A 26,678-nucleotide genomic window follows, 5' to 3' on the forward strand; every position below is an offset into this window, starting at 1 on the left:
CGTAGGACTTGTTGGCTGCTGTGAGAATTAAAAGTGCATGTGTTTGTTAAGTGCCTTGTACAAGGAAAGCACTTAACTAATATCAGGGTGGTGGTTGTAGTTGTTACAAGGTTGACTTTACCTTATCCTACTCAATTACTCAGCTTGAAGTCCCTCACTCTTTGTCACTTCGGCTTCTAACAGCTGTCATTTGTTCATTTTACTTGGGCATTTGTTTTTTCATCGTAAGCCCAAGCTTCGTCCTGGTAGAGATCTTTTTTGGATCCTGACTGACCTCTAATTTAGTGTCTTTTTTTCTTTTTTAACTTTGTGCCAGACCTAATGTTGATCCATAGAACACATGCATTTTCATCTAAATCACTGAGAAAATATCTCACACATTAGAAAATAGTTCAGTTTAGCACTTTATTAATGTACTATCTTGCCAGGTATTCCATTTGTTGTACTATCATCTCCCCAGATAGACTGTAATTTCTTGGGACCAGAAACCATAGTAAATATACTATTTTTATTATTATAAAAACAATATCATTATTTATTATTATTTATCATAATGACACCTTAATAGAAATCATTTGAATACATGAATAAATTATTTTTCCCATAGATGGAAATAAAGCAGTAAGAGAGCTCAATGCATCAAATACTTGACTCTTTGGACTTCAAATATGATCATGTCTCAGTCAAATAAGGTCCTCTTGATTTTGACCATTCTGTTTCCTAGATTTTAGGAATTTTTAAAAATTCTGTCTTTAAATTTCTGTGTACTTGTAATTATATCAAGTATCTGTAACTGCTACTTATTCAAAAAGCTAGAACTGTGTTCTTGGTCATCCGTATCACAATTTTAGAATCAGAGCACATTGGTGTGTATAAGATTGCCCCCATTTTAAACTATGTTAAAAAATAGATCCTTTTTGGGATGCCTGCATGGATCAGGGCATGATAACAGGGTGCTGGGGTCTGCATCGGGCTCCCTGTGAGGAGCCTGCTTCTCCCTTTGCCTGTGTGTGTGTGTGTGTGTGTGTGTGTGTGTGTGTGTGTGTGTCTCATGAATAAATAAATAAAATCTTTAAAAAAAATAGATCCTTCTCACTGCTGTATTCTTTTACAAAGTATACCTATTTATTCAGATCAAACAAATTAAGTTGCTTTTTTACTTCATGGTATATATATTTACCTGTAATAAACCAGTCTTTCTCAGGTACAACAGTTGTTGCTGTTGTTGTTATATGAGGTGGAGTTTTGCTTCTTAGGAAGATCGTTTATAAGATATCACAAACTTATTCTCCAAAGTAAAATAAAAGGATACTTGTGATTTTGTGTACTTTATCCACTTGGCAGTATTGCATTTATTTGATCCTTTGCATTGGTGAGGAGACAGAACTTAATTAACATTACTGCGTGTGTCCTCGGCGCCAGACCACTGTGCTCGATGCTTTGCACATATTGTCTTATTCTCGCCTCACAGTCACTAGCAGCCATGTCTGTGGGCCACTACCCAAAGGAGAGTTGGCAGCAATCATGTTTGGAGCATGACTGCAACCTGAGAGAGTCATGATATCCCCTTTGAAACCATGTTTATTCATTACAAATGGCAAAGAGAATGTTCAGAATTGCTTCCCCATGGTTATTGAGGTTTTGTCTCTAAAGACTTCTGTCCCTTTTCTTGGTCTTGTGGTACAGAGTAGAGATTGGTAGAGTTCATCCTGTAGTGGAAAAGAGATATCCCTTTGGGTTCCAGAAGCAGGTCAGTGATCTAGGGCTCTTAGTCCTAACAACCAGGAGAAAAACTATTTTCTAGGGAGTCCCTTCTTAGGATCGGTTGTAGGAATGGGATTGTCAACAGCTAGGAAACATTCGAAATAGACGTGTCCAAAGGGAACTTAGAGTCCTAGAAAATGAGATAGATTAAACTGTAAATATCATTAGGAGTGGTCTGCTGTGTTACCTTTGTGGAACAGCCAGTCTGGTGTTCATAAAAGGAGCGCTTTGCCGCATATGCAGCATCTGCAAACCGAGATGCCTCGCCCCATGTGCTCTATAGCTTACTTCTTGTTCTGGTCTCTTGACTCAGTTGTCTGTTCTTTTTGGGGCTCACTTACCTTGCTTTCTTGGGTTTTTGTTTTGTTAGATTTCTTAAATTTTTGCCTTTCTCTTCGACTTGCAGCACAATCCAGACTTGACTGTGTTGTAGAGCTTTCCTGTTAATCCAGTTTTCACATGACTTTCTCTCCTTATTATCCTCATCTCTCTTCTTGGTTTGTCATATTCACTCCATGTTTGTTGTGTCCTTGTTTTTCTGGGTGTTGCGAATACTACCTGTTTTAAGCATTGCACCTATGCGTCTTCTCAGCAGCTCTGTCTTATGCCTTGTGATGCTTCTGTCAGTGGCCGTACCTGATTAAACCAAAAGTGGACATTTGACTCCAGCAGCCAATCTATAGAGCAGCCACCAATATCGGACTTAAAACTCAGCCCAGAAAGTTTTAACTGAGCCAGTTTAACCGAGCCAGTTAAGTTTCTCTCTCAGGAATTCGCAGTTGGAAAGTTGTACAAGTCCAGCCCATTTTTTTTCTAGTGTATTTGAATTTGAAAAATCATGTGGAGTAACTTCTGGGATGGCCATTACCGGGCTCTGTTTAGCAGGGCTGAGAAAGGCCATTGGGGAAAAAAGGAAGAGAACAAAACTGCTTCAGGAGAGAGAAGGGAGATGGAAATGAAAGCGGGTCCAGTCTACAGAGGTGGCATTGTTCCTGCCCTCCTGAGGTCTCATAGTTCATATTCTCCTGGATTCATGAGAAGTTCCCAATAACCTTACAACAAATGCCTCTTTTTACTTGAAATATTTTTAATGAATTTCTGTCTCTTCAAACCAAAAGAGCCTAATACTTTTAAATAAAAATATTAAAGATTTTTAAAAAGATTTATTTATTTGAGAGAAAGAGAGAGCACAGGGAGGAGGGACAGAGGGACAGTGAGAGAGAGAACCGTGGAGCAGACTCTGCTGAGCCAGGAGCCCAACACAAGGCAGGGTCCCGGGACCCTGCATCATGACCTGAGCCAAAATCAAGAGTCAGATGCTTAACTGAGCCACCCAGGTACCCCAATATTGAAGATTTTTTAAACTCTAGATTGGGATGAAAATACTTGACTGTGTTATAGAGCCTTCCTTGTGACCTCCCTGGTTTTGTAAATCCTTTCATATCAAGAAAGAGTGAATGAATGGCCACAGTATGAAGTAGGAATAGAGAGAAAGCACGCGCTACAAATTCTCTAGGGTATAGTTCTTTGTGAACATTAAATGTTTCTACAAGCTGAGACTGGCTGAACTTCCCTTTTCTCTACTAACTGTAGTTCGGAGAAGCTGTATAGAAAATTCTGTAGATTAAACTTGCTGTAGCTGGCTGCTAAGGCAAAGACGCCTAAGTAACATACTGCAGTGGGCAGAGCTTATCTTCAGAATGAAAGATAAGAGAATCTATTATGTATTTTTCTTTAAGAACAAATAACAGTAGTAATATTTTTAATAGCCCTCAAGAGTTAACATTCTTGGTGACCCTTAGGTGTCAGATTGGTTACCTCGTCATTAACTTCATAATTAGGACTAGTTTGAATCCCAGGAACATCATCTTCTATTTACAAACAACTGAAAAGTGTATTTCTTTAGACCCTGTTCTCTCAGACTTGATCATAATGGGCCATAGTCCAACTTTATAATAAACATAGATTTGTTCATGAGAAACTGAATCATTCTACTACTTATTTTCTGAAATCAGAAACCAGTTGCTTGTTTAGACGATGCGGCTACAGCGTTAGAAGGTGAGAAGATCGCGAGAGCAGCAATCCCTCCCCCACCCAAATCCTGGCAGCAGGATACAGCTCAGAGCATTAATCCTGCACTACAAGATAAAGCTTCATTATATTAATAAGAACTGAATACTGTGCTTTAACGGCACAGTTTCAATTGCTGGGAAATAGATACAGCTTTTGTGAAAGAGAAGTTGCCCTCTATTAGTTAAGTCATTTTATAGTATTTAACAGAAGGAATAAAAGCATTGGCTTATATCATTTCAGGGCAACCTTTTTTGTGATCGCAGTTATGTTTCTCTCGGGGAAACCAAGCACTAGCTCCATTTTATCCAACATCTACTCCCTGAGCAGGGCATACTCAAGGACCTGATGCAAGCTTCAGAGCACTGCTTCGTCTCTTATTCCCCCTCGCCCTCTCTCACCCAGTAATAAATGCAAAACTTCATTCTGGGCTTGCTGTTTGACCAAGATTTCATGTGTAGATGCTGGATTCATATTTTCTAATAAAATTAGCAGTTTTGAATTTTTTTTCATAGTCCAGTCTACATTAAGGCATTTACTTTCTATGAAGAAAGCTCTCAGGTAATATTTTGTCAAATCTTTTTGGTTATCTATCTCCTTAGGAAAATCTTTAACTGGACTATCATTGTTAAATCACTCCTGGGATATTACTCACAACTTCTCTGAGGCTCTCGCTTGCTTGCCATTTTCTTTACAATACTACCTTCTCCTGGGAATTATTTTCACCAAGTCTAGCTATGGATTCAAAGATCAGGTTAATTGCCTTATTGAAAATCAAAATACATATAAATCTCTACACTGGCGTTTGAGTTAAGGTAAATACAAATCGCTCACCTTTTCAAATTGATGTATTCTAGCAAAGATGGTTGTAAAGTTAATTTCTATTAAGTGAATCCAATTTTCTTATTAACTTCCTTCATGAAGTCAACAATGAATTTCTATGGGCAAAGTGTCAATGTAGTAAATAATCGATAGAGAGTTGTAGCCAAGTCCTTTGGTGTTCTAGACAGTATAACACAGCAGTTTTGTTGAAAACCGCACTTTCAGAATTATCAGTTATGTAGCTCTTTCCTAACTTTGCAACTCTCTTCTCTTGCCACCTTCTGGGGTTTGAATTCTTGAAAAACACCAGCATAGGATGGAGAATATATCATGTTTTGCAAATACATACCACAATATAACACATAAGGTATGTTGGGCTAAAATTTACTTCTGTAAACATATTCACTTTCCCACTCGGTTGATTTTTGGAACTCAAGCCAAAAATATCTGTATTTTGAATTTGAGAAAAGGGAATATAATGCACTAATGGACTAAACTCAACTGGAATTTAGTGTCAGAGCATTAGGGTTCAAATACCAGCTTTGCCAGCATTTGGTGTGAGACCTGTCTCTCAAGACCTTATTAGCTATAGTATTTTTCATCTGGAAAATGAGGGAAAGATTCCTCTCACAGGGTCATTGTGAAGATGAAATGCTAACATATATAAAGGGGCTTTGTGAATTGTCATGCTTTGACACGGGACACCAGTGGCATTTGGGGCATTTGTCCTCCCCACTGCAAGGTGTGTGACATCCTTTGGCCCATTAAATAGAATTAAGCACTCATTAGATATCTGTGCTCCCAGTTGTTTTCACAAACACATATGTCATGTCACATTTCTACCTTTCACTTAGGGGATTAATACAATCCTGATTGTGAACTATGTGCTGGGCAGTAGAATTGTGGAAATAAGTAAAACAGTGTCCATATCCTTGGGAGGCTCACTTGTTAGGGGGTGAGCTAAACAGGGAAGGCTGTAATTTAGTACAATATGCCAAGTAAAACTATAGAAGTATGCGAAGTTCAGAAAGAGCACAAAGGGAGTAATTAACTGCCAGAGGAGGGCACAGAGTCTTACCTGAAGGTTATAACATCTGAACTGGCTTTTATTTTTTTATATATATATTTTTTTATAAATGTATTTTTTATTGGTGTTCAATTTGCCAATGTACAGAATAACACCCAGTGCTCATCTCGTCAAGTGCCCACCTCAGTGCCCGTCACCCAGTCACCCCCACCCCTGCCCACCTCCCCTTCCACCACCCCTAGTTTGTTTCCCAGAGTTAGGAGTCTTTCATGTTCTGTCTCCCTTTCTGATATTTCCCACTCATTTTTTTCCTTTCCCCTTTATTCCCTTTCACTATTTTTTATATTCCCCAAAATGAATGAGAACATATAATGTTTGTCTTTCTCCGATTGACTCATTTCACTCAGCATAATACCCTCCAGGTCCATCCACATCGAAGCAAATGGTGGGTATTTGTCGTTTCTAATGGCTGAGGAATATTCCATTGTATACATAGACCACATCTTCTCTATCCATCATCTTTCGATGGACACCGAGGCTCCTTCCACAGTTTGGCTATTGTGGACTTTGCTGCTATAAACGTCGGGGTGCAGGTGTCCCAGTGTTTCATTGCATCTGTATCTTTGGGATAAATCCCCAGCAGTGCAATTGCTGGGTCATAGGGCAGGTCTATTTTTAACTCTTTGAGGAACCTCCACACAGTTTTCCAGAGTGGCTGCACCAGTTCACATTCCCACCAACAGTGCAGAGAAACAAAAGCAAAAATGAACTATTGGGACTTCATCAAGATAAGAAGCTTTTGCACAGCAAAGGATACAGTCAACAAAACTCAAAGACAACCTACAGAATGGGAGAAGATATTTGCAAATGACGCATCAGATAAAGGGCTAGTTTCCAAGATCTATAAAGAACGTATTAAACTCAACAGCAAAGAAACAAACAATCCAATCATGAAATGGGCAGAAGACATGAACAGACATTTCTCCAAAGAAGACCTAGACATGGCCAACAAGCACATGAGGAAATGCTCCGCATCACTTGCCATCAGGGAAATACAAATCAAAACCACAGTGAGATACCACCTCACACCAGTGAGAATGGGGAAAATTAACAAGGCAGGAAAGCACAAATGTTGGAGAGGATGTGGAGAAAGGGGAACCCTCCTGAATTGGCTTTTAAAAGAAAAGATTCAGAGTTTGCCAAGTTAACAAACTCTCCTGAGTTAGCAGAGAGCACAGCATGTGCAAGATCATGGAGGCCTGAAATAATAGGATGAGCTTAGGGAGCAGTAAACATTTGGTATTCCAACACAGATGTCCTAATATCATTGGAACAGTATCAGAGACATTTAGGTATGAGTGAATTGGGCAAATGACAATTCAGGGAAAAGTAAAAGTTACTTATTCCTTATTTATTTCACACCTGGGGGAGAAAAGTTGATGTCAGTCTTATTCACTCATCTATTATTGCTGTTGCTATCTTAACTTAAGCCCTATTGCTTGTACTGTTCTAACCAGACAAAAGAGGAATTCAGTCATTTAACACACCTCTACTGCCAGGTACTTGGCACTTTGTTTATTCTCATGGATAGAAGATGAGTGAGAGAGAGAACCTTACAAAGGAGTGCTCTGAACCCCTGCAAAACACTCGGCATTTTCAGAAATACAAGAGTAGTGAAACTGCCTTATAAATGTATTAGACTTACTTAACAGAGTCTTTGGCATGTCTTCACCAATTTTATCACTTATATAAATGGAGAGACTGAGGCTTTAAAAAGACTGAATGATCGATCATCAGTTATCAGATTGGCAGCTAGGACTGACCATCTTTCTGGTATCTATTTTTCTATTCCTTGTTGTGTCTGATATGTGAACATTTAACTTTAACTATTTTAATAAAAATAAAGTACCATTTCATTGATATCTTATAGAAAGAGTATTGACCTTATTCCTGTGAGTTGCTAGAGCATTTATTTTTATTGTTACTTGTTTGTTTAGTTTTTGACTTCTGGTGGGGGAGAGCTTGTTTGACGCGTTTTGGACTTTTAGTTTAGGATTTGAGCAGCAATTTATTGGTGTAGGTGCAGGAAATGTTTGTGGAGTCCTTTTTCCACCTAGGGGTCAAAGGGGGGACAGAGGAACTGATCTAATAGAAATTAGGAAAAATAAGCCAAAACCACTTACAGCTATTTGTATGTATAAGAGAAAATGCTCAGGGAAGATCTAGCAGTGAAGTCGAAAAAAAAAAATTTCATTGTTACCTTAAATAGCTTTGTCAGAACGTAAATCAGATGGCACACATGGAGTAACTGATACAGGTATGATGGAGCTGGAGGCCATGCACCACTTCATGTGTCCTCTACATCGTAGCCCTCAGTAAACGTTAGTAAGAAGTATTTGCCAGTGTGGGTGAAATCTGGAACACAGCCCATTGCTAATAAACAATTCCTTATTTCTAAACAGGATTCTTTTAATATATGTCCAAATATCTATTTTTAGATCAAGGTTTACTAAAAATAAATAACTTTCCCTAAGACATAAAAGTAAAAAATTGTTTTGCAAGCTAATTAGCCATAGTGATTGATAAATACTCTTCTCCATTTGACATATTGAGGCATTTTGTTTGTGTCTCAAAAGGCTGCACAGAGATGGTTACAGTTGACAGCTGTTGTAGCACTAATAAGATTAAAGTAAAGAAATTAGTTTTGTCGACTTTAATCTGCTGTTTAACACTGCAAACCACCTGGGGTCTTCTCCAGGGCCCGCATGTTTAATTGTGAATTTAAAATTACATAACCAGATCCTACTTACAAACATATCTGAAGACTTGCTAGTGGTAACTGTCTTGTTACTAGACAAGATAGAGTTTAACACTAGACTTTAGAATTAATGTTTTAATTTGATGCTCACCCTACATTTTTAAATGTATTATTCTAGTCTTTGAAACATAACACCTTCTCAGCGGGAGGTTAATTTTAGGAAATGAAGAAAGTTTAATTAGGTTTGTACTTAAGATATATATGATTTTCCCATCTAAAAATAGAATATGTCCCTATGGAATAATTAAATTGCCAATTCTACTACCAAATTGACCGATTAAAAAAAAAGAAACCCTTGAAATAACACATCTAGTTGAAGATTTCTTACTCCTTGTTCTGGGCATCATTGTAATTAGGAAAATAGTTTAATTTAAAAACTAATTTTGGTATTATCAAAATGTTATGTTGTAGAATGTGATGTGAGAGGCAATAATCCTTTGTGATTATTACCTTGAGTTTTAATGCAAACTGAAGTGTAGGGTGCATATCGTTTATATCCCCACAGTGAAGATCATTTGGTCAAGCAGCATTATTAGCATCCCTTGAAGAACCTCCCACCAGTCTTGAGCTGAGATTTGTTGTTCCTGGATGTTGGCTCCCTCACTGGCCCTGCCCACCCCAGGTGTTCTGGCATCAGACAGATGGAGCAAGAACAAGAAAGGCGGGGTGGGTTTAGACTAGTCTCCACAGCACCAGCTTTCCTCTTCATCCACGGTTCATGCTGATCCAAATGTCCCATTGTCCACTGCAGAAAAGAACTTTCCAAATTCTGTCACAAGTTTACCTTTCCTGTGATTCCAGGAATGTCAAAATTGAATAATCCACAGGTACGTTGGGCATCACCAGGCAGTGGAGTTCAGCTTGCCTGCCTGCTGCCTCCAGGATCAGCGCCTGGAAGAAGCTGGTGGGCACCGCCTCATGGCTCTTGTTGACCACCTGGCGCTGCTTCACATAGGACCTCCCACCAGCCTCCGTCCTGCTGGTGACCTTGCTGGGCCCCCGGGGTCTGGTCAGACCTACGGCCACCACCCTCAGGAAGCCTTCCCTGACCTGACCTCCAGCTGTGTCCCTCTGAGGGACTGCCCCTCAGCAGGAAGCTTCTGTGCCTTGTGGTTTCTCCAGGAGGCTAGAAACTCCCTCCAGAGTAGAAATTGACTTTTGCCATGTCCCTCATGCCCATCCCTGGATCAGGCAGGGAGGGGCGCGGCAATAAATACTACTGAAAGGAGAAAAAGGAAGAGGGGTGTGAGGAAATGACTATATTGTAGCTGATAATCTGCTAGTGTGGCTGATACAATGTGATCAGAGCTGAGGAATGCATACAGCAGATGCCAAAATATGTTTTAACTGTTTTTAGCAATTAGAATTAGTGGTGGTAATATTAATTTTGCTTTTCAGAAACTGTTGTGGGTTGTAGCATAAAGTGAGTAATTATGGATATTTTTTTTTTTTTTTTTTTTTTAAATTTTTATTTATTTATGATAGTCACAGAGAGAGAGAGGCAGAGACACAGGCAGAGGGAGAAGCAGGCTCCATGCACCGGGAGCCCGACGTGGGATTCGATCCCGGGTCTCCAGGATCGCGCCCTGGGCCAAAGGCAGGCGCCAAACCGCTGCGCCACCCAGGGATCCCTAATTATGGATATTTTAATTCTGTCATCCTTGATGCCTTTGAGGGCCAAGATTCTCAGTATCAAAGAAAAGTTAGAGAGCTATTATATAAAAGAGTCTAAAGAAAAAAATTCCTAAGTCCTGAATTTGAATCTGAAGTTTTATTATGCATTCATAAAATGTTTTGTCTAAGTAAGTGGCATGGTTCCTACCTCTACTCAATCCAATGACTGTTTAAAAAATAGTGGAAAAAAAATAAAATAGTAGAAAGTGTAATTAGTGTGTTAATATATTCCACAGTTGTGTATTCTTATATATTCTGATTGAAACAAGAAAGACCTTCAGTAGGTAGCTCTGTGTTCGCCAACTAGTACGCATACTGTAATGGTTCTAAAGAGGCGCAGCCAGTCAAGGACCTTCTCCAGAGGAGGGGTGCCCAGGTGGCTCAGTCGGTTAAGCGTCTGCCTTCGGCTCAGATGATGATCCCAGGGTCCTGGGACCGAGCTCCACATTGGACTGCCTGCTCAGCGGGAGCCTGATTCTCCCCTCTAACCCACTTGTACTTTTGCTGTCTCTCTCTTTCTCTCTCTCTCTCTCAATCAATCTTTTTTTTTTTTTTTTTTTTTTAAAGGAACTTACCCAGAAGTAACTTAGAGTAGTTGTGTAATGGAATAGAGTTCTCAATGACAGGAGTTCTCAGTGAGACAGGAGTCTCTGTTTTCAGCCTCAGGAATTGGCACATGCAGCTCTCAGGTGGGCCACTCCTGCAAGGCCAGGCCTAGATCACAAGGCTTCATCCTGCGGGCAACCACTCACTTGGTGGGACCAGTAAGGCATTAGAATTCTAACTGCACTTGGACCTCCCTAGTTTCAGATAACTCTTTTTAATAATTTTTAATAAAAGATATTATTTTAGGGGAGCCTGGGTGGCCCAGGCAGTTAAGCATCTGACTCTTGGTTTCAGCTCAGGTCATGATTTCAAGTAGGGTCATGAGATCAGGGCCCACTCCGGCGCCACACACAGCACAGAGTCTGCTTGAGATTCTTTCCTCCCTCTCTGCTCCTTCCCTTGCTCATTCTCTCTAAATAAATAAATAAATACAGAAATAAATAAAATTATTTCTGAAAATTATTTTAGTTTGGAGATTTATAAAGACAAAGCATAATTTGAGAATGACAATTTGTATAAACCATATACCATTTATTAAATGCTTAATGCAAACCAAATATGTTATATAAATTACATATGGAGGCTCTGACTTTAGCATTAATTTCTCCCTCCCCTAAGGAACTGATACTGCCCCAGGTCTGTGTGTTCTAATTCGGTCTCAAGAATCTTCTTTCCTAAAACTAATTCTATATCATTTGCTAACCATCCTCTGTGTTTTGTGAGGACCTGTCACATTTCCACACTTACCACATAAAGTGAATCCCTTTCTTATATGAAGGCAGAAAGAGTGATGAAAATCCCAAGCTTCTCTTTCCAGCTCTATGGATGGGACTCTGGTACTTGGTGTGCCTACTTGGCATAGAATCTTGCTCTGCAGGAACTTAGAGTCATTCACCTCCCCTGAGAATATAACTACATATCATTTATTACATGCTTAATGCAAACCAAAGGAATTTGATATGTTGTAATATGTACTGGGGCTCTGGTTTTAAAATGCCCATGGCAGTTTTTAAATTCCTGCTACCTTGATATGGGTTTAAGATGGTGGATTTTGGTGAACAGTATTTTCTGAAAAGTCTTAACCACTGCAAACTGCATAAGGATATAAAATATAGAGTAAACTATGTACTTCCTAAGTTATCAAGTCCTCTTAGGCTACAACCACCTGGGGCTTTTCTTGTTTAACTGTTTCATAGTGTGTAGGTACTAATCCTAATGTCTGAGTTGTTCTACACTTACTTTCTATTACTATCCTGCTTGTATGTAAATATGTTACTGTACTTAATTGCCAAAATACCCAGTTTTGTGATTCCTTTTCTGTCCTCTGCTTTTCAGAGGCAAACATTTTCAGTGAGAAGACTTACTTAAACAAGATGCATTTGTGTAGTCGTGATCATTTGGGCCCTTATCTCAGCCCAGCCACAGCGTACTTTTGACAAAATGGACAGTAAGATTTTAATGTCTTCTTAGAAGATACTTTTAAAATCTGGGGCTTTCTGTTTGATGTTAAAAAGTGCTTCTAGTCATTTGAGTCTTAAATTACAGGGAAAGCTGCTTGAGCAGACCACCCAGGCTGTGTTCAAAGAAGTGATCTTTCTAAGACAGGTGCTTTTCAAATAGAGGACAAGTTTTTCCTGACCCTGAGATTTCTGCCCACCCCCCGCCCCCACTTTTTTTCTCATCAGAAAGTAGTTTCTTGTAGAAGTTTCTTTGGGGGTTTTGTGAGCAAAAGATTATATAGATGCACATTCCATGCTTTACCAGTAAATGCATTTTCTTTAAGGTAAAGAGAGCGTTAGGACAAAATCTTATGCCTTGTGTTTTTTATAGGTATATTTATTGATGTTCCACAAATGATTGTAGACAAGTTGTGTTTATTGGACAAAACAGAAAAATAGAAATTAAAAATCAAAGTTGTAAAAATTATAGATCAAAACAAAAGGGAAAAGTAGGATACAATTATAAAACTATAAGGTTTCACATGTCACTCTAAATGCAGTATCCTCATTTTTTCATGTCTTCGAAGATCTACAATTATATTTATTAATCCTACTATAAAACTACAATACACAAAACTGTGTAATATGGCACAATGCTTAACAAAATTATCAATTACAGTAGGAAACCAGAGAATATATAATATATTTATATGATAAAGTTCAAACCAGTAGAGAAAAGGTGACCTTTAAAGGGGGGTGGTAAATTTAGGCTTCTGGCTCCCACCATATGCCAGAATCAATTCTAAATGAATTTATAGTGAATTATAAAACCATAAAATTACTTACACACAGTGATAATCCAAGAAAAAATAAATACAAAGGGCTGGATATGAATGTATAGTTACCATATCTCATAGTGAAGAAGAACTTTTTAAACAATCAAAGGATGGGAAGGAAAAATAAAACCACAAAGAAAAAAATTGTTAGGCTACATAAAATTGTTTCGCTTCAATACATAAAAAAATTCTGTCAAAATAGCATGAACAAAAGGAAAGACAGCAGATAAACTGGAAAAAATACTAACAACATTATTAATCTTTTACTATATTTATGAGAGAACCCTTCTAACTCATTAAGAAAAACCTGAAAACCTCCAATAAAAAACTTTTAGGGGACAAGAATAATTAACAGAAAGATAAATTGGATGGCCTGTGTTTTGTAAATCCTACAATATATTCAATAGCCTATCAATTAATATCCTTTCTGTTTAAGTCAACCAGAACTTTCTTCCTGTAGTTTGCAACTAAAAGATCTATTAAAACAGAATTATTTGTAACATTGAAGGTTAACACAAAAATAGTGAGGGATTGATTGGGAAACAAATGTTATATCCGTTGTATAACCCCATTCATCCTTTTAAAATTGTGCAGTATTTCTCAGTATAAGTATTTTCATCAGAAAGGGGATTTAAAGTAAGATATGAGATGCTTAACAAAATTGTTGGAAGTGATTGTAGACCACTGGGTTGACTCCAAAACACTACGAACCATATCCACTGGGGGCACTGCTCCCTCTGAGGTCAACATACTTTGGGAAGGAAATAACTTAATGCCATGCATAACTGTCTCTCACACCCAGAAACCACAGAATGGATAGAGATCAGAGATTAGGAAATCAAATAGAGTAGCACAAGCCCACTGGTTCTTGACACCCAGAAGCTGGAAAATGGAACCTGGAATGCTGCTGCAGGAAAGCCTCATATTTCCAAGTCTTGCTTAATAGCAACCACATCCAAGAGCCACAACAGGAAGATGGCCTCGACTCCGTTCAACCTCCAAATCTTGTAGGATAATATTTGTATAGGGGAAAAAAACCTCTTCAGTATGCATAGATTATGTCTGGAAGGATACATAAGCTAGCGACCACGGTGATTCTAAGCTCGGAGGTTGAGTGGCTGAGGGACATAAGGAAGAGGGCGGTGCTTCTCACCTAATACCCTTTTTGTGCATGTTGTACCATGGTTGTCATTCCTAGTCAGAAAGTTACCAAGGTAACTTAATTATATCAAAATTATATAAAAAATTATATCAAAATTATTTTCCCATCAAGTTTTTACTGCACTTGATGGGAACACACCCTCAGGTCTCTGAAGAACCCTTCAGGGCTTTTTGAGGTGAGGCAACAGAGTCAGCTTTGGGTTCCCCACTTCTGCTTCAGTCAGAGGAGCTCTGACTTTATCAGTTCTGTGGTTTAAGTATCTGAGTAAAATTTTGTAAGGTTTTTTATTGAAGTAATCTCTACATTTAATATGGGGCTCAAATTCACTACCCTGAGGTCAAGAGTCTTCTGCTTCTCTGACTGAGCCAGCCAGGTACCCCAAGATTTTATATAAGCTTTTAACCTTCTGAGTGAGAAAGCATTCCGTTGCTTTTTTAAAAAACTGAAAACCATTATTACAGAATATTAAATGTCATGGAGAAATATTCATTATGTATTTGTCAAATAAACGTACATTTACAAGAATAGAGAGGGAAAAAGACCTGAAGTACAAATACCAAATTATTTCTTGATGGTTTTTTACTATTTCTTTGTCCTTGTCTTTCTCAAATTTATTTCAATTATTTTAAAAATCATTTTTATAGGGGACACCTGTCTAGCTCAGTCGGTAGAGCATGTGACTCTTGATCTCAGGGTCATGAGTTCAAGCCCCATATTGGGTATAAAATCTATTTTTTTAACTAAAGTAAATAAAAATTATTTTTATAATCATAAATACAAGTTACTTTTTAAAAAGAAAAGCAGTATTTTGGAAAATCTGTATTATCTGATAAATGGTGCTGATTTGCATTTGTGAAGTACTTGCTAATGAGAGCTTCCAAACAATGGATTTCATATGGGCCGAAGTTTTTCCGTACAGTCCTCAGGTATTGAGTGAAGCTGACAGAGTTGAGCCTTCTCCTGGTGCTCTGCAGCCTAGAATCCTTTCATTATTGATGGCAGTGTACCATGAAAACATTCAGTAAACAAGGTACTTCATGATCCTGGAAATAATAGCTCTTACAGCATGCCTTAATTTGATTCAACTTATTAACATCTTGTCGGTGCCTTATTCATAACAAGAATAATAAGATTAATAAACCAAATGAAGCCTATCACTTCTTTTTAACCATGTGCCAGGCACTTTCCCAAGTACTTCACAACTATTAACTCATTTAGTCTTCATGATACCTATGTGAAGTCTAGGTATCGTTATCCTAGTTTTATAGGTGAGAAAATGGATGCTAAGATGTTAATTTAGTGACTTTCTAAAATCTCAAATGGTAGAACTGGGATTTTAACCTAGATGTATCTTACTCTGATGTCTCTGCTCTTAACCAATATACTCTTAAGCCCAGGGTTTAGGAACCTAACGGTTATATGAAGCAAGGTCCAACTCTGTCAGACAAACAGATGATTACAAGCACAACAGGGGTCTCCCACATGGGGACAGAGAGCTTGGCTGTTTCGTCCACCTAGCAGTGCCTGGAAAATCATAGGCACTTAGGTATTTGTTGGGTGAGTGAATACTCACGTGGTGGTCCTTCAACCTGTGGTTCTTAACTTTGCACGTCAGAGTTGCCCCCTAGAGCTTTTGAAACATGCAGATGTCTAGAGTTCATCCAGCTGGCATCTCCAGCGGAGAAACTCAGGCAAGTATGTTTTTTAAAATCTATAGGTGATTCCAATGCTCAAAATTAGAGCCCCTACTCTAGAGCAGTGGTGCTCTGACTTGAAGATGCATCTGAATCACCTGGAGAATGTTAAAACGCATATTGCTGGTCTCTACCCCCAGTTTCTAGTTAATATGTCTGGGGTGGGGCCTGGAAATTTGCATTTCAAAGAAGCTCCCAGATGATATTGATGCTTCAGGTCCTGTAGGAGCACTGTCCTCCAGGATTGGTGCTGGTGGACTACATCAAAACATTTCTACACAGGACCTAAGCAGGAGAGTTAGGCCAGAATCCACATTGATTGTTCAGGCAATGTAGGCTTTAAATAGTGTTCCAAGTATCCAGAAGAGTGCCCATTGGGTTTATGGCTCCAAAGGTTTCTTTGAACAATGGCATATAAATTTGTTTTATCCCTCAAAAAGAACATTTCTTTGATCATTTTGACCTTAGACTGTTGTACTCTCAGGGTTTTCCTCTGCTGAGGCCCTCTGAATCCATGTCTACACAGCCTCCAAGCAGGTAGGGTGCTCACTCAGAACTCTGCAGTTCTTATCTCACAGAGAAAGCCTCTAGTTTCTCCTCAGGTGTTCTCCCTTCTTCCTTCATCTGTCTTTATCTTGGACCAGGAGATCTGGGAAGAGGAGCTTTGACAGACCCTTTGCAGGGTGGGGAGGCGGGGGGTATTATTCAAAGTTCTAGGCCTTGGAGTTCCTGGGTGATAGATATCTAATCTTAGATTATTTTGGATGTCCCAGTTGGTTGAGTGTCTACCTTTGGCTCAGGTCATGATCTCAGGGTCCTGGGATTGAGCCCCTCATCAGGCTCAGTGAGGAGCCTGCTCCTTCTCCTTCTGCTTCTCCCCTTCCCCTGCTCTTGTTCTCTCTCTCTCTCTCTCTCTCAAATAAATAAATAAAATCTTAAAAAAGACATTATCAACTGATGAATGGATAAAGAAGATATGGTATGTATATATGTATATGTATACACACACAGTGGAATATTACACAGCCATCAAAATGAAATCTTTCCATTTGCAACAACATGATGGAGCTAGAGTATATTATGCTAAGTGAAATAAGTCAGAGAAAGACAAATGCCATATGATCTCACTCATATGGGAAGGGGTGGGAAAGAAAGAGGGAAACGAACTGTAAGAGACTCCTAACCATAGAGAACAAAATGAAGGTTTGTAGAAGGAAGTGGATGGGGAATGAGCTAGATGGGTGGTGGGTGTTAAAGAGGACACTTGTTGTGGGGAACCTGGGTCGCTTGGTCGGTTGAGCATCTGACTCTTGATTTCAGCTTGGGTCATGGTCTTGAGGTCATGGGATTGAGCCCATGTCAGTCTCTTCCCTTAGCAGAGAGTCTGCTAGAAATTCTCTCTCCGCTTCTCTCTGTGCACCTCCCCTGTCCCACACACGTGCATACACGATGTCTCTCTCAAATAAATCTTAAAAAAATGAAAGAGGGCATTTGTTGTGATGAGTACTCAGTGTTATACTTCAGTATTGAATCACTGAATTCTCCAGAAACCAATACTGCACTATATATTAACTAAGTAAAATTTAAGTTAAAAAAGAAAAATTTTTAAATAGGTGTTATCAGATAGACTATTAATTAAATACATTTCCATTATCTGCTGTGTAACTAAGAAATTAGTCAGAGGCAAGTATTAGATACTAACAATCACTGAGCTTTGGATAAAAAAAGTGTAAGCTTTTATATCTAGCTGATGGGCTTGGTACCTAATAATTGGCTTGTTTTTTCAGAGTGATTTCTATCCTGTGCCTGTTGCTTTTGTACCATTCATTTTATGTATTTTAAATTGTTTAGAGAAGAGTTGTTCAAGTTTTACAAATGGTGTTTCTCTCCTTCTATTAGGTGTCTCTGCAATGCAATCAATGTTTACAACCTCACCTGCAATAACTGCTCAGAAAATTGCACCGATGTTCTGTTTAGTAACAAGATTACCTTCTTAATGGACCTCCTGATACACCAGTTGACGGTATGCAATATTACTGCTTTGAGTTAGAAGCAGTTACGGTTTGGGAAATATTGCCTGTGGGGAAAACTAAAAGAATTCAGCTTATTTATCCTCCAGATGTAAATAAAGTGAAGATGATGAGGAGAGTGAACTAGAAACTGACAAAGAGACCTCTTAATTTGAAAATCTCATATTAGAGTCTCCTAAGTTCCAATATTTAACAGATAATATACTTGTAACACTTGCCAACTACCGGGGCTTTGGAGTCAACTGGACTCCACGCCAAACCTCTGAGCCCACAGGAATGAGTGCTGTAGAACAGAAGAAAGCTTAGGAAAGCCTTAAAACCTCTCTTGCCAACTCAGTTAAAAGGGTCAGTTTATAAAGGTTTTTTTGGTGGCCCTTGATATATATTTTTTTGAAGCAAGAAATTCCTCTGTCAAAAAGGGGCAAACCTGTTATACTTTTGAAATGGAAACAAGCAGCCAATTGTAGCCTTAAATTTTGCTTCAGTTCACAGATGTTGGAAGAGTTCAGCTCAGTGTAATATCTAAAGGTTTAGGTCTGTTAACCGCAGCCTCCAGAACACAACCCTGAGGCCAGAAGTTTCCTGGTGAAGTTTCTGAGCCCCTGAGGTATTGGCACAAAATCTCTCTCAAGCTGCAAGTTTACAACAGAGGAGATTTATTTTTCAGAACCGATTTACTTTTACTCCACACACAGTTCTAACGCCTCTTTCTAAACTACGTGCCTTTTGCTGTCTTTCCTTCTCCATCCGGCTAATTTCTGTACATTCTACAGACCGTACCTGAAACATGGCACTTTTGTCATGAAACCTTCCCCTGACTCTCCTCAAGTCCAGGTTAGGAATTTTTTATGTGCTCCTAGGCCTTACCTCTTTCATAGAATTGATCACACTGAATTGACTATTTACCTGACCATTTCCCCATTAGCCATAAAATCAACAAGAATAGGAGGTAAATGATCACCCTCTCCAGGATCGTAACACAGTGCCTGGTACTTGGTAGATTTAGTACATCATTGATGAATATATGACAGAAAAATGGATCCCCCCATGACTCAAGCTGAGAATCAGGAAATGAGGAGGCCCTTCCAGGTGGGCATACTGATGTTGGGAGGGGTCGACAGTGAGAGAGAACAGAGACACAGACCTGGAACTGTTGACACAGTACAGCAGTGGCTATTTCCCATGATGACACTGAGTCAGCACTTTAGGGCCAAATTATTTTTTTGTTTTATCCATAAAAGAAGGCATTAAGATATGGGTAAGACATTTTAACATACAATTCTACTCAAAACAGCTGAAGGGCAGGAACAAAGACAAAAGCCTTAGCCTTTGTTGTATGGTCACATATTCCAGACATTTTAATATATATTGCCTCATTCAATTTTTTTAAACATAAAGTCAGGATTTTACCAACAAGGAAACTTGAGTCCCAGAGATAGTGGCTTGCCCAAGACTACATAAATAGAAAGTCACAGAGCTAAGAGTCAAGCCTGGGTCTCTCAAACCCAAATTGAGAGACATTCTACACAGTAACTGCTACTTTTCAAAAGTGTCAGTGTTGTGAAAGACAAAGGAAGAGTGGAGAAGTGTCAAGGTTGGAGGACATTCTGACAAATAAATGAAATGTGGGATCCTATACCAGGAAAAGGACATTAGTGAGAAAACTGGGAAATTCAAATAAAGTCTATAAAATAGTTAATTTTACCAACTCAATGTTAATTTCCTGCTTTCAATAATTATAGTATGGTTTTGTAATTTGTTAACAGTAGGGGGTGCTGGGCAAAAAGAACACTATTTTTGAAACATATCTCTTACTTTAAAATTATTTTAAAATAAGTGAAATTTTTTTTAAAAAAAACATGTTCCGGGGATCCCTGGGTGGCGCAGCGGTTTGGCGCCTGCCTTTGGCCCGGGGCGCGATCCTGGAGACCCGGGATCGAGTCCCACATCGGGCTCCCGGTGCATGGAGCCTGCTTCTCCCTCTGCCTGTGTCTCTACCTCTCTCTATCTCTGTGACTATCATAAATAAATTTAAAAAAAAAAAATTAAAAAAAAAAACATGTTCCATGAATCATCTGGATGAGTTTATTCTGTGAAATTTATTCTATATTGGTAATGGAAGAAGAAATATTAATACACTTTGAACAGGACAGGTAACAAAAAAGATGGCCTTTGAAATGTGAAGGGATGAGTAAGAAGATTTACAGACAGGATCTTCTGTCCTAGTTCTTCAGTCTTTTCTATTCAAAACCTATTCTTATTAAGAGATATCACATGAGGTACCTAATTATTCTCTCACTTAATAATTAAGTGCTTACTATGTCCACTTCCAGAGAAGCATGGGATATAATCCCCACCATCTGGGAAATCCCGTTTTAGGAGTGGGAACAGATATGCAGATTGCATGTAGTAAACAGTGTGATGGCAGCCTGTAACAGACTACAGTGGGAGCACAGAGGAAGGCGTTTTATAGCCTGGGACATCACAAAGGAGGGGATTTGAGCTAGGCCTTAGCTCTTCATAGTAGCTGTCATTTACTAAGTGCCTACCATGCTCCAGGAGCTTGTAAGTAGCTTGATCCTCTCCCTCTCCTTTGAAAGCCTGAGTTTCCTTTAAGTAATATTCTCTTGCTTGTGACCTCGTGGTTTCTTGACACTCAGAATTTTAGCACATTCTGTGTTTATTTTTGCTCCGTTCTGAACCATAATCCTAGGACTTTTGTTTGCCAAGCACACTTTATTCCTCCTTTCCTTATACATGCACTTCCTGGTTTATAGAGTTCCTTTAGACTTCTTATTCTGTAGCTGTCAATTCTAATACTGCTGTGACTGAGTTTGTGACACTTGAGAAAGAGAATTGTTTCCTAATTTGGGGAGACAGAGGGTAGAGATGGCTAAGGATGGTGATTTTTATGTCTCTTGAAATCACTTGAATTCTTTTTCTTTTTTTTTTTTTTTTGATAACTGGTTTGATATTCATGTAACCAAAATATGGGCCACTAATTTGCATACCCTATAAGCAATGATAGAAGTTGGTCATTAACACATTTTCCAGAAGGATAAGAAGGAAGCATAAAAGAAGCTAATGAATTGAGATCTGATGGGATTTGTAAGACACCTAATAATGAGGCACTTAAACCTTTTTGGTTCTTTAGCAAACTGAAATTGTGTAGATTTTTTTTTTTTTTTTTTTTTTGGTCTAGCTGCGTAGACTTTGTTTTAGCACTCTACATGTGCAACGCAGGATCACAGAGGTAATTGGACACAGTTCCTTCACTCTTGAAGCCCAGTTAAGGAAGAACTTGCACACACAAATACTAGAGAAAAGCTATGAGAAATTCTGTCATGTACTGAGAGCTACAGAGCCTAAGCACCCAAGAAGAGAAACTGGCACATAAGAGGTTCTCCTTAAATATTTAATGAATGAATTCTAACTGGGAGCATTAGAGAGGTTTTGGGAAGATTTTAGTATGCCTTGAGGAAGGGTAGAAATTCTATAATTCTGAGTTATGATTTTTACAAAAGATAAATTAACACAGGTGACACTATAAAGTATAATTTGTAGTAGAGATTCAAAGTAGGATTTTTGGGATGAGCTCTTGGGGAATTTATTTGGAGCCTTGTAAGAACAATACATTTAGACAGGCATGATCCAGAATGAAGTCTCACATAGATGTATTATCTTCCAAGAAGCATGAAAGTTTCTAAATATGTTAAAACAGATTACTTCTGTCATTCTAGAAGCATGGTTAAGCATCTTTTCTGAGCCTAACTCTTTCCAGTGAATGGAACAGTGGGTCTCAAGCTTTAAAATGCCTCCTTGAAAAGAACAGATATGCACATTGGAAGGAAATAAAAAGACCAGTGAAAAGAGCAAAATGGCAGAACAGGAAGTCCCAGCCCTCATTACCCCACAGAGATACCACCTTAACAGTATATATACCAAAATACCATTTTGAGAGTTCCGGAAGACAGTTAAGATGTTAAAGTACCCTAGGCGATCTCAAAGCCAAGAATAGCCACATTGAAATGAGTAAGAAGAACTGTTTCATTTTAGTTGTGTTCACCCCCTTCCCCAAGCCAGCATAGCTCAGTCCTGCCAGACAATACCCCAGTTCATGGGTACTTCTTTAGGAAGAAGAGAGGAGTAGCATGAGTCTGGCCTCCTGGATTTTTGGAGGGCTGCCCAAGGGGGGTACCTGTTTCACCTTACTCAGAGCTCTCACAGGGAACGGGCATACTTGGGTGCCTAGTAGCCCCTGATAACAAAGAGAGCAGGGCAGCTTGCTGCTGTAGAACCAGAGAACTTACAGTGTTGCAGACAGACACCAGAGGGAGCAAGAGATTATGATGTCCTGAAAAAGAAACTAAAAAAAAAAAAAAAAAAAAAAACTCTCTAATTGAGAGATTGTACACACAGGTCTAGAGAAAGGTACACATCATCCACAGAAAGGTTTCAGAAGCCTCCAATTTCCTAGCCAAGATATTGGTGTCTTCCTTCTTACAAAGCCAGAATGTAAAGTCTAGAAGAGGTACTTTTTTGTTTTTTCAAATGTGCAGATCCTAACACAAAGGTATAAGACTCACAAAGAAACAGGGAAACATGGCCCGTATAAAGGAACAAGATAAAGCTCTGGAAACCAATCTTAAAGAAACAAGTATATGAATTAACTGCAAAGAATTCAAACTAATTATAAAGATGTTCAATGAGCTCAAGAAAATGATGCATGAACAAAATGAAAATAAAGAGAAAATATTTTTTAAAAACAAGTTTTAGAGCTGAAGAATACAATAATTGAACTGAAAAGTTAGGTAGGGGAGTTCAAGAGCAAGCTTGATCGAATAGAAGAAAGAATGTGTGAACTCAAAGACAAGTCATCTGAAATTATGCAGTCAAAGGAACAAAAAGGAAAAGGAATGAAAAAAGCCTAAAGGATGTATGCAGTACCATCAGTTAGACCAATATACATGGGTACTCCCAAAAGAAAAAAGTCGAATGGGGAGGAAAGTTTATTTAAAGAAATAATAGCTAAAAATTTCCCAGTCTGGGGAAGGAGATGGATATCCAGATTCAAAAAGTCCCACAGACTCCCAACTATAATGAACACAAAGAAATCCACACAGAAACATTATAATCAACTTTTTCAAAAGTCAGAGACAAAGAATTTTGAAAGCAGCAAGAGGAAAGTGACTCGTCATATACAAGGGAACCCTCATAAAAGTAATGATTTCTCACCAGAAACCCTACAGGCCAAAAGAAATAGAAAGATATACTCAAAATGCTAAAAGAAAAATACACCAACCAAGAAAACTACATCCAATAAGATTATCCTTCAAGAATGAAGAAGTAAAAACTTAACCAGATAAACAAAACCTAAGGGAATGCATCACCACTAGACCTGCCTTTCAAGAAATTCTGAAGTGAGGAGTACCTGGCTGGCTCAATCCATAGAGCATGGCAACTCTTGATCCTTGCCTTGAGTTTGAGCCCCACATTGGGTGTGGAGGTTACTTAAAAAACAAAATCTTGGGACACCTGGGTGGCTCAGCGGTTTAACACCTGCCTTCAGCCCAGGGTGTGATCCTGGAGTCCTGGGATCAGGTCCCATGTCGGGCTCCCTGCATGGAGCCTGCTTCTCCTCCCTCTACCTGTGTCTCTGCCTCTCTCTCTGTGTCTCTCATGAATAAAATAAATCTTTTTAAAAAAGTTTTTAAAAAGAAGAAATTCTAAAATGAGTCCTTCAGGTAGAAACAAAAAGATGCTAAACAGCATTACAAAAGCATATTAAAGTACAATTGATCCTTGAACAACACGGGTTTGAACTGCATGGGTACATTTATATGTGGATTTTTTAAATAAACATACGGTACTGTAAATGTATTTTCTTTCCCTTAAAATTTTCTTAATAACATATTCTTCTCTCTAGCTTACTTCATTGTAGGAATATAGTATATAATACATATGACATACAAAATATGTGATAATCAACTGTTTATGTTATCGGTAAGCCTTCCACTCAACAGAAGGCTCTTAGTGGTTACGTTTTGGGGGAATCAAAAGTTGTATTTGGATTTTCAACTGTACATAGGGTTGGCATCCCTATTCATCATGTTATTCAAAGGTCAGCTGTGTAAAGCTTGCTGGCAAATATATAGACTAATACAGTATGTTGTCATACTGTAACAAAGCTGTAAATCATTTTAATTCTGACATAGAATTATAGTATAGAAATTTTCTAGTAAAACGTGTATATTTCTATATAAAAATGTAGAAATAACTGTAACTGTAAAAATATATTCATGAGTATCTAATATAAAAATATGTGTTTTGTGGGGCCCCTAGGTAGCTCAGCCAGTTAAGCATCCAGCTCTTGATCTCAAGTCGGATCTTGATCTCAGGGTTGTGAGTTCAAGCCATGCATTGGGCTCCATGCATTAAAAAAGTGTATTTGGTGAACAGAATGTTAGGAGGAGAGGTAAAAGGATAGTATATTTGTTTGCATTTGAAGTTATTAGCTTAAAATGGATTATTATAACTATGTTATATGTAAGCCTACTGATAACCATAAAGAAAATATCTATAGAAGATACACAGAAGAAAATGAGAATGGAATCAAAGCATGTTACTACAAAACAATCAGCACAAATGAAGACATCAGGAATAGAATGAGGGACCAGGAACTACAAGACAGAAAATAATTAACAAAATGGAAATAGTAAGCCCTTCTCTACCAATAATTACTATAAATGTAAGTGGGTTAAACTCCCCAATAAAAAGACATACAGAGGCTGAATGGATCAAGATCCAACTATATACAGTGTCTACTCAAATAGACTCAAGAGACTCACTTTAGGTTTAAGGGCCATGTAAGATGAAGGTGAAAGAATTGAAAAAGATATTCCATGCAAATGATAACCAAAAGAGAGCAGAGTGGCTATGCTTCTATAAGACTAAATAGTCTTAAAGTGAAAAACTCTTAGAAGAGACAAAGGACAATTTTCAGTTTTCCAGGAAGGTAAAACAATTTGCAAGTACATAGACACCCATCAGGACACCCAGGTACTAAAAGCAAACATTGAAAGATTTGAAGAGAGAAGAAGACAGCAACACAATAAAAGTAGGGGATTTCAATACCCAAATTTGAATAATGGAAAAACATCCAGAAAGAAAACTAATTAGGGAAACAGATGCCCTTAAACATCACTGCAGACCAAATGGACCTTACACGTATGTAAAAACTATTCCACTCAACAGCAGCAAAATACACATTTTTCTCAAGCACACATGGAATGTTCACCAGTGTAGATTACATGTTAGTTCACAAACAAGTCAACAAATCTAAGAATAATATATACCACATCTTTATTCATTCATCTGTCCGTCATTGAACACTCGGACCGCTTCCACAGTTTGGTTACTGTGGAAATACTGCTGCAGTAAACATAGGGGTGCATGTATCTCTTTTTATTAGTGTTTTCATATTCTTTGGGTGAATACCCAGCAGAGGATAATAAGATAATTCTTTTCTTAATTTTTTAAGGAACCTTTGTACTGTTTTCCACAGTGGCTGCACCAGTTAGCATTCCCACCGACAATGCAGCAGGCTTCCTTTTTATCTAATCCTCACCAATGCTTATTGTTTCTTTTTTTTTATTTTAGTATTCTGACAGGTGTAAGGTAATATCTCATTGTGGTTTTGATTTGCATTTCCCTGATGATTAGTGATGTGGAGAATCTTTTCATGTGTAACTGTTGGCCATCTGGATGTCTTCTTTGGAGAAATGTCTGTTGTCTTCTCATTTTTTAATTGGATTATTTGTTTTTGGAGTGTTAAGTTGTATAATTTCTTTATATATTTCGGATACCAACCCTTTGTCAGATATTTCTTTTGCAAATATCTTCTCCCATTCAGTTTTGTTGAGTGTTTCCTTTTCTGTGCAGAAACTTTTAAATTTTTTGCTTCTTTTGCCTCAGGAACATATCTAGAAAAACGTTGCTCTGGCTGATGTCACATAGGTTACTGCCTGTGTCATCCTCTAGGATTTTTATGGTTTCAGGTCTCATATTTAGGTCTTTAATCCACTTTGAGTTTATTTTTTAGTATGGTAGAAGAAAGTCATCCAGTTTTATTCTTTTGCATGTAGCTGTCCAGTTTTCCCAACACCATTTGTTGGAGAGTCTTTCTTTTTCCCATTGCATATTCTTGCTTCTTCTGTTGAAATTGAATTGACCATTTAGTTGTAGGTTTATTTCTGGGCTCTCAATTCCATTCCATTGATCTGTGTATCTATTTTTGTGCCAATTCCATACTGTTCTGATTACTATAGTGTGATAGTATATCTTGAAATCTGGGATTGTGCTACCTCCAGTTTTGTTCTTTTTAAAGATTTCTTTGGCTAGTTGTGGATTTTTGTGATTCCATACATATTTTAGGATTATTTGTTCTAGTTCTGTGGAAAATGCTGTTGGTATTTTGATAGGAATTACATGATGTCTGTAGAGTGCTTTGAGTAACATGGACATCTTAACAGTATTTATTCTCCCAATCCATGAACACCTTTCCATTTGTGTCATCTTCAGTTTCTTTCATCATGTTTCATACTTTCCAGAGTAGAGCTCTTTCACTTCCCTGATAAAGTTTATTTGACAATTTCTTAAAATAAGACAACAATGAAGCTTGCCACGTTTATTGACTCTTCCTTTCACAAATGATTTTTCTGTTACATGTGATACAAT

At 38.2% G+C, this 26,678-nt stretch overlaps 1 protein-coding gene and 1 long non-coding RNA gene across 11 annotated transcripts in view; one reads left to right on the forward strand and one right to left on the reverse strand.

Annotated features, from left to right (window-relative positions):
* SCAPER (S-phase cyclin A associated protein in the ER) overlaps window positions 1–26,678 on the forward strand; it is a 431,009-nt gene that overhangs the window by 283,976 nt on the left and 120,355 nt on the right. For all 10 annotated transcript variants that reach the window (XM_072809831.1, XM_072809829.1, XM_072809834.1 and 7 more), the window contains one exon: window positions 17,812–17,935. In XM_072809831.1, coding sequence (XP_072665932.1) covers window positions 17,812–17,935 — 124 coding nt within the window. The remainder of the gene's footprint in view (window positions 1–17,811; window positions 17,936–26,678) is intronic.
* The window catches only part of LOC140623361 (uncharacterized), a 94,487-nt gene continuing 68,995 nt past the window's right edge, over window positions 1,187–26,678 (reverse strand). Inside the window, exons 2-3 of the long non-coding RNA XR_012022993.1 lie at window positions 2,106–2,400; window positions 1,187–1,709 (exon numbers count right to left, since the gene is read on the reverse strand). This is a non-coding gene — a long non-coding RNA (uncharacterized lncRNA). The remainder of the gene's footprint in view (window positions 1,710–2,105; window positions 2,401–26,678) is intronic.

The sequence above is a fragment of the Canis lupus genome, chromosome 32, assembly GCF_048164855.1.
Source record: "Canis lupus baileyi chromosome 32, mCanLup2.hap1, whole genome shotgun sequence".
Taxonomy (NCBI): domain Eukaryota; kingdom Metazoa; phylum Chordata; class Mammalia; order Carnivora; family Canidae; genus Canis; species Canis lupus.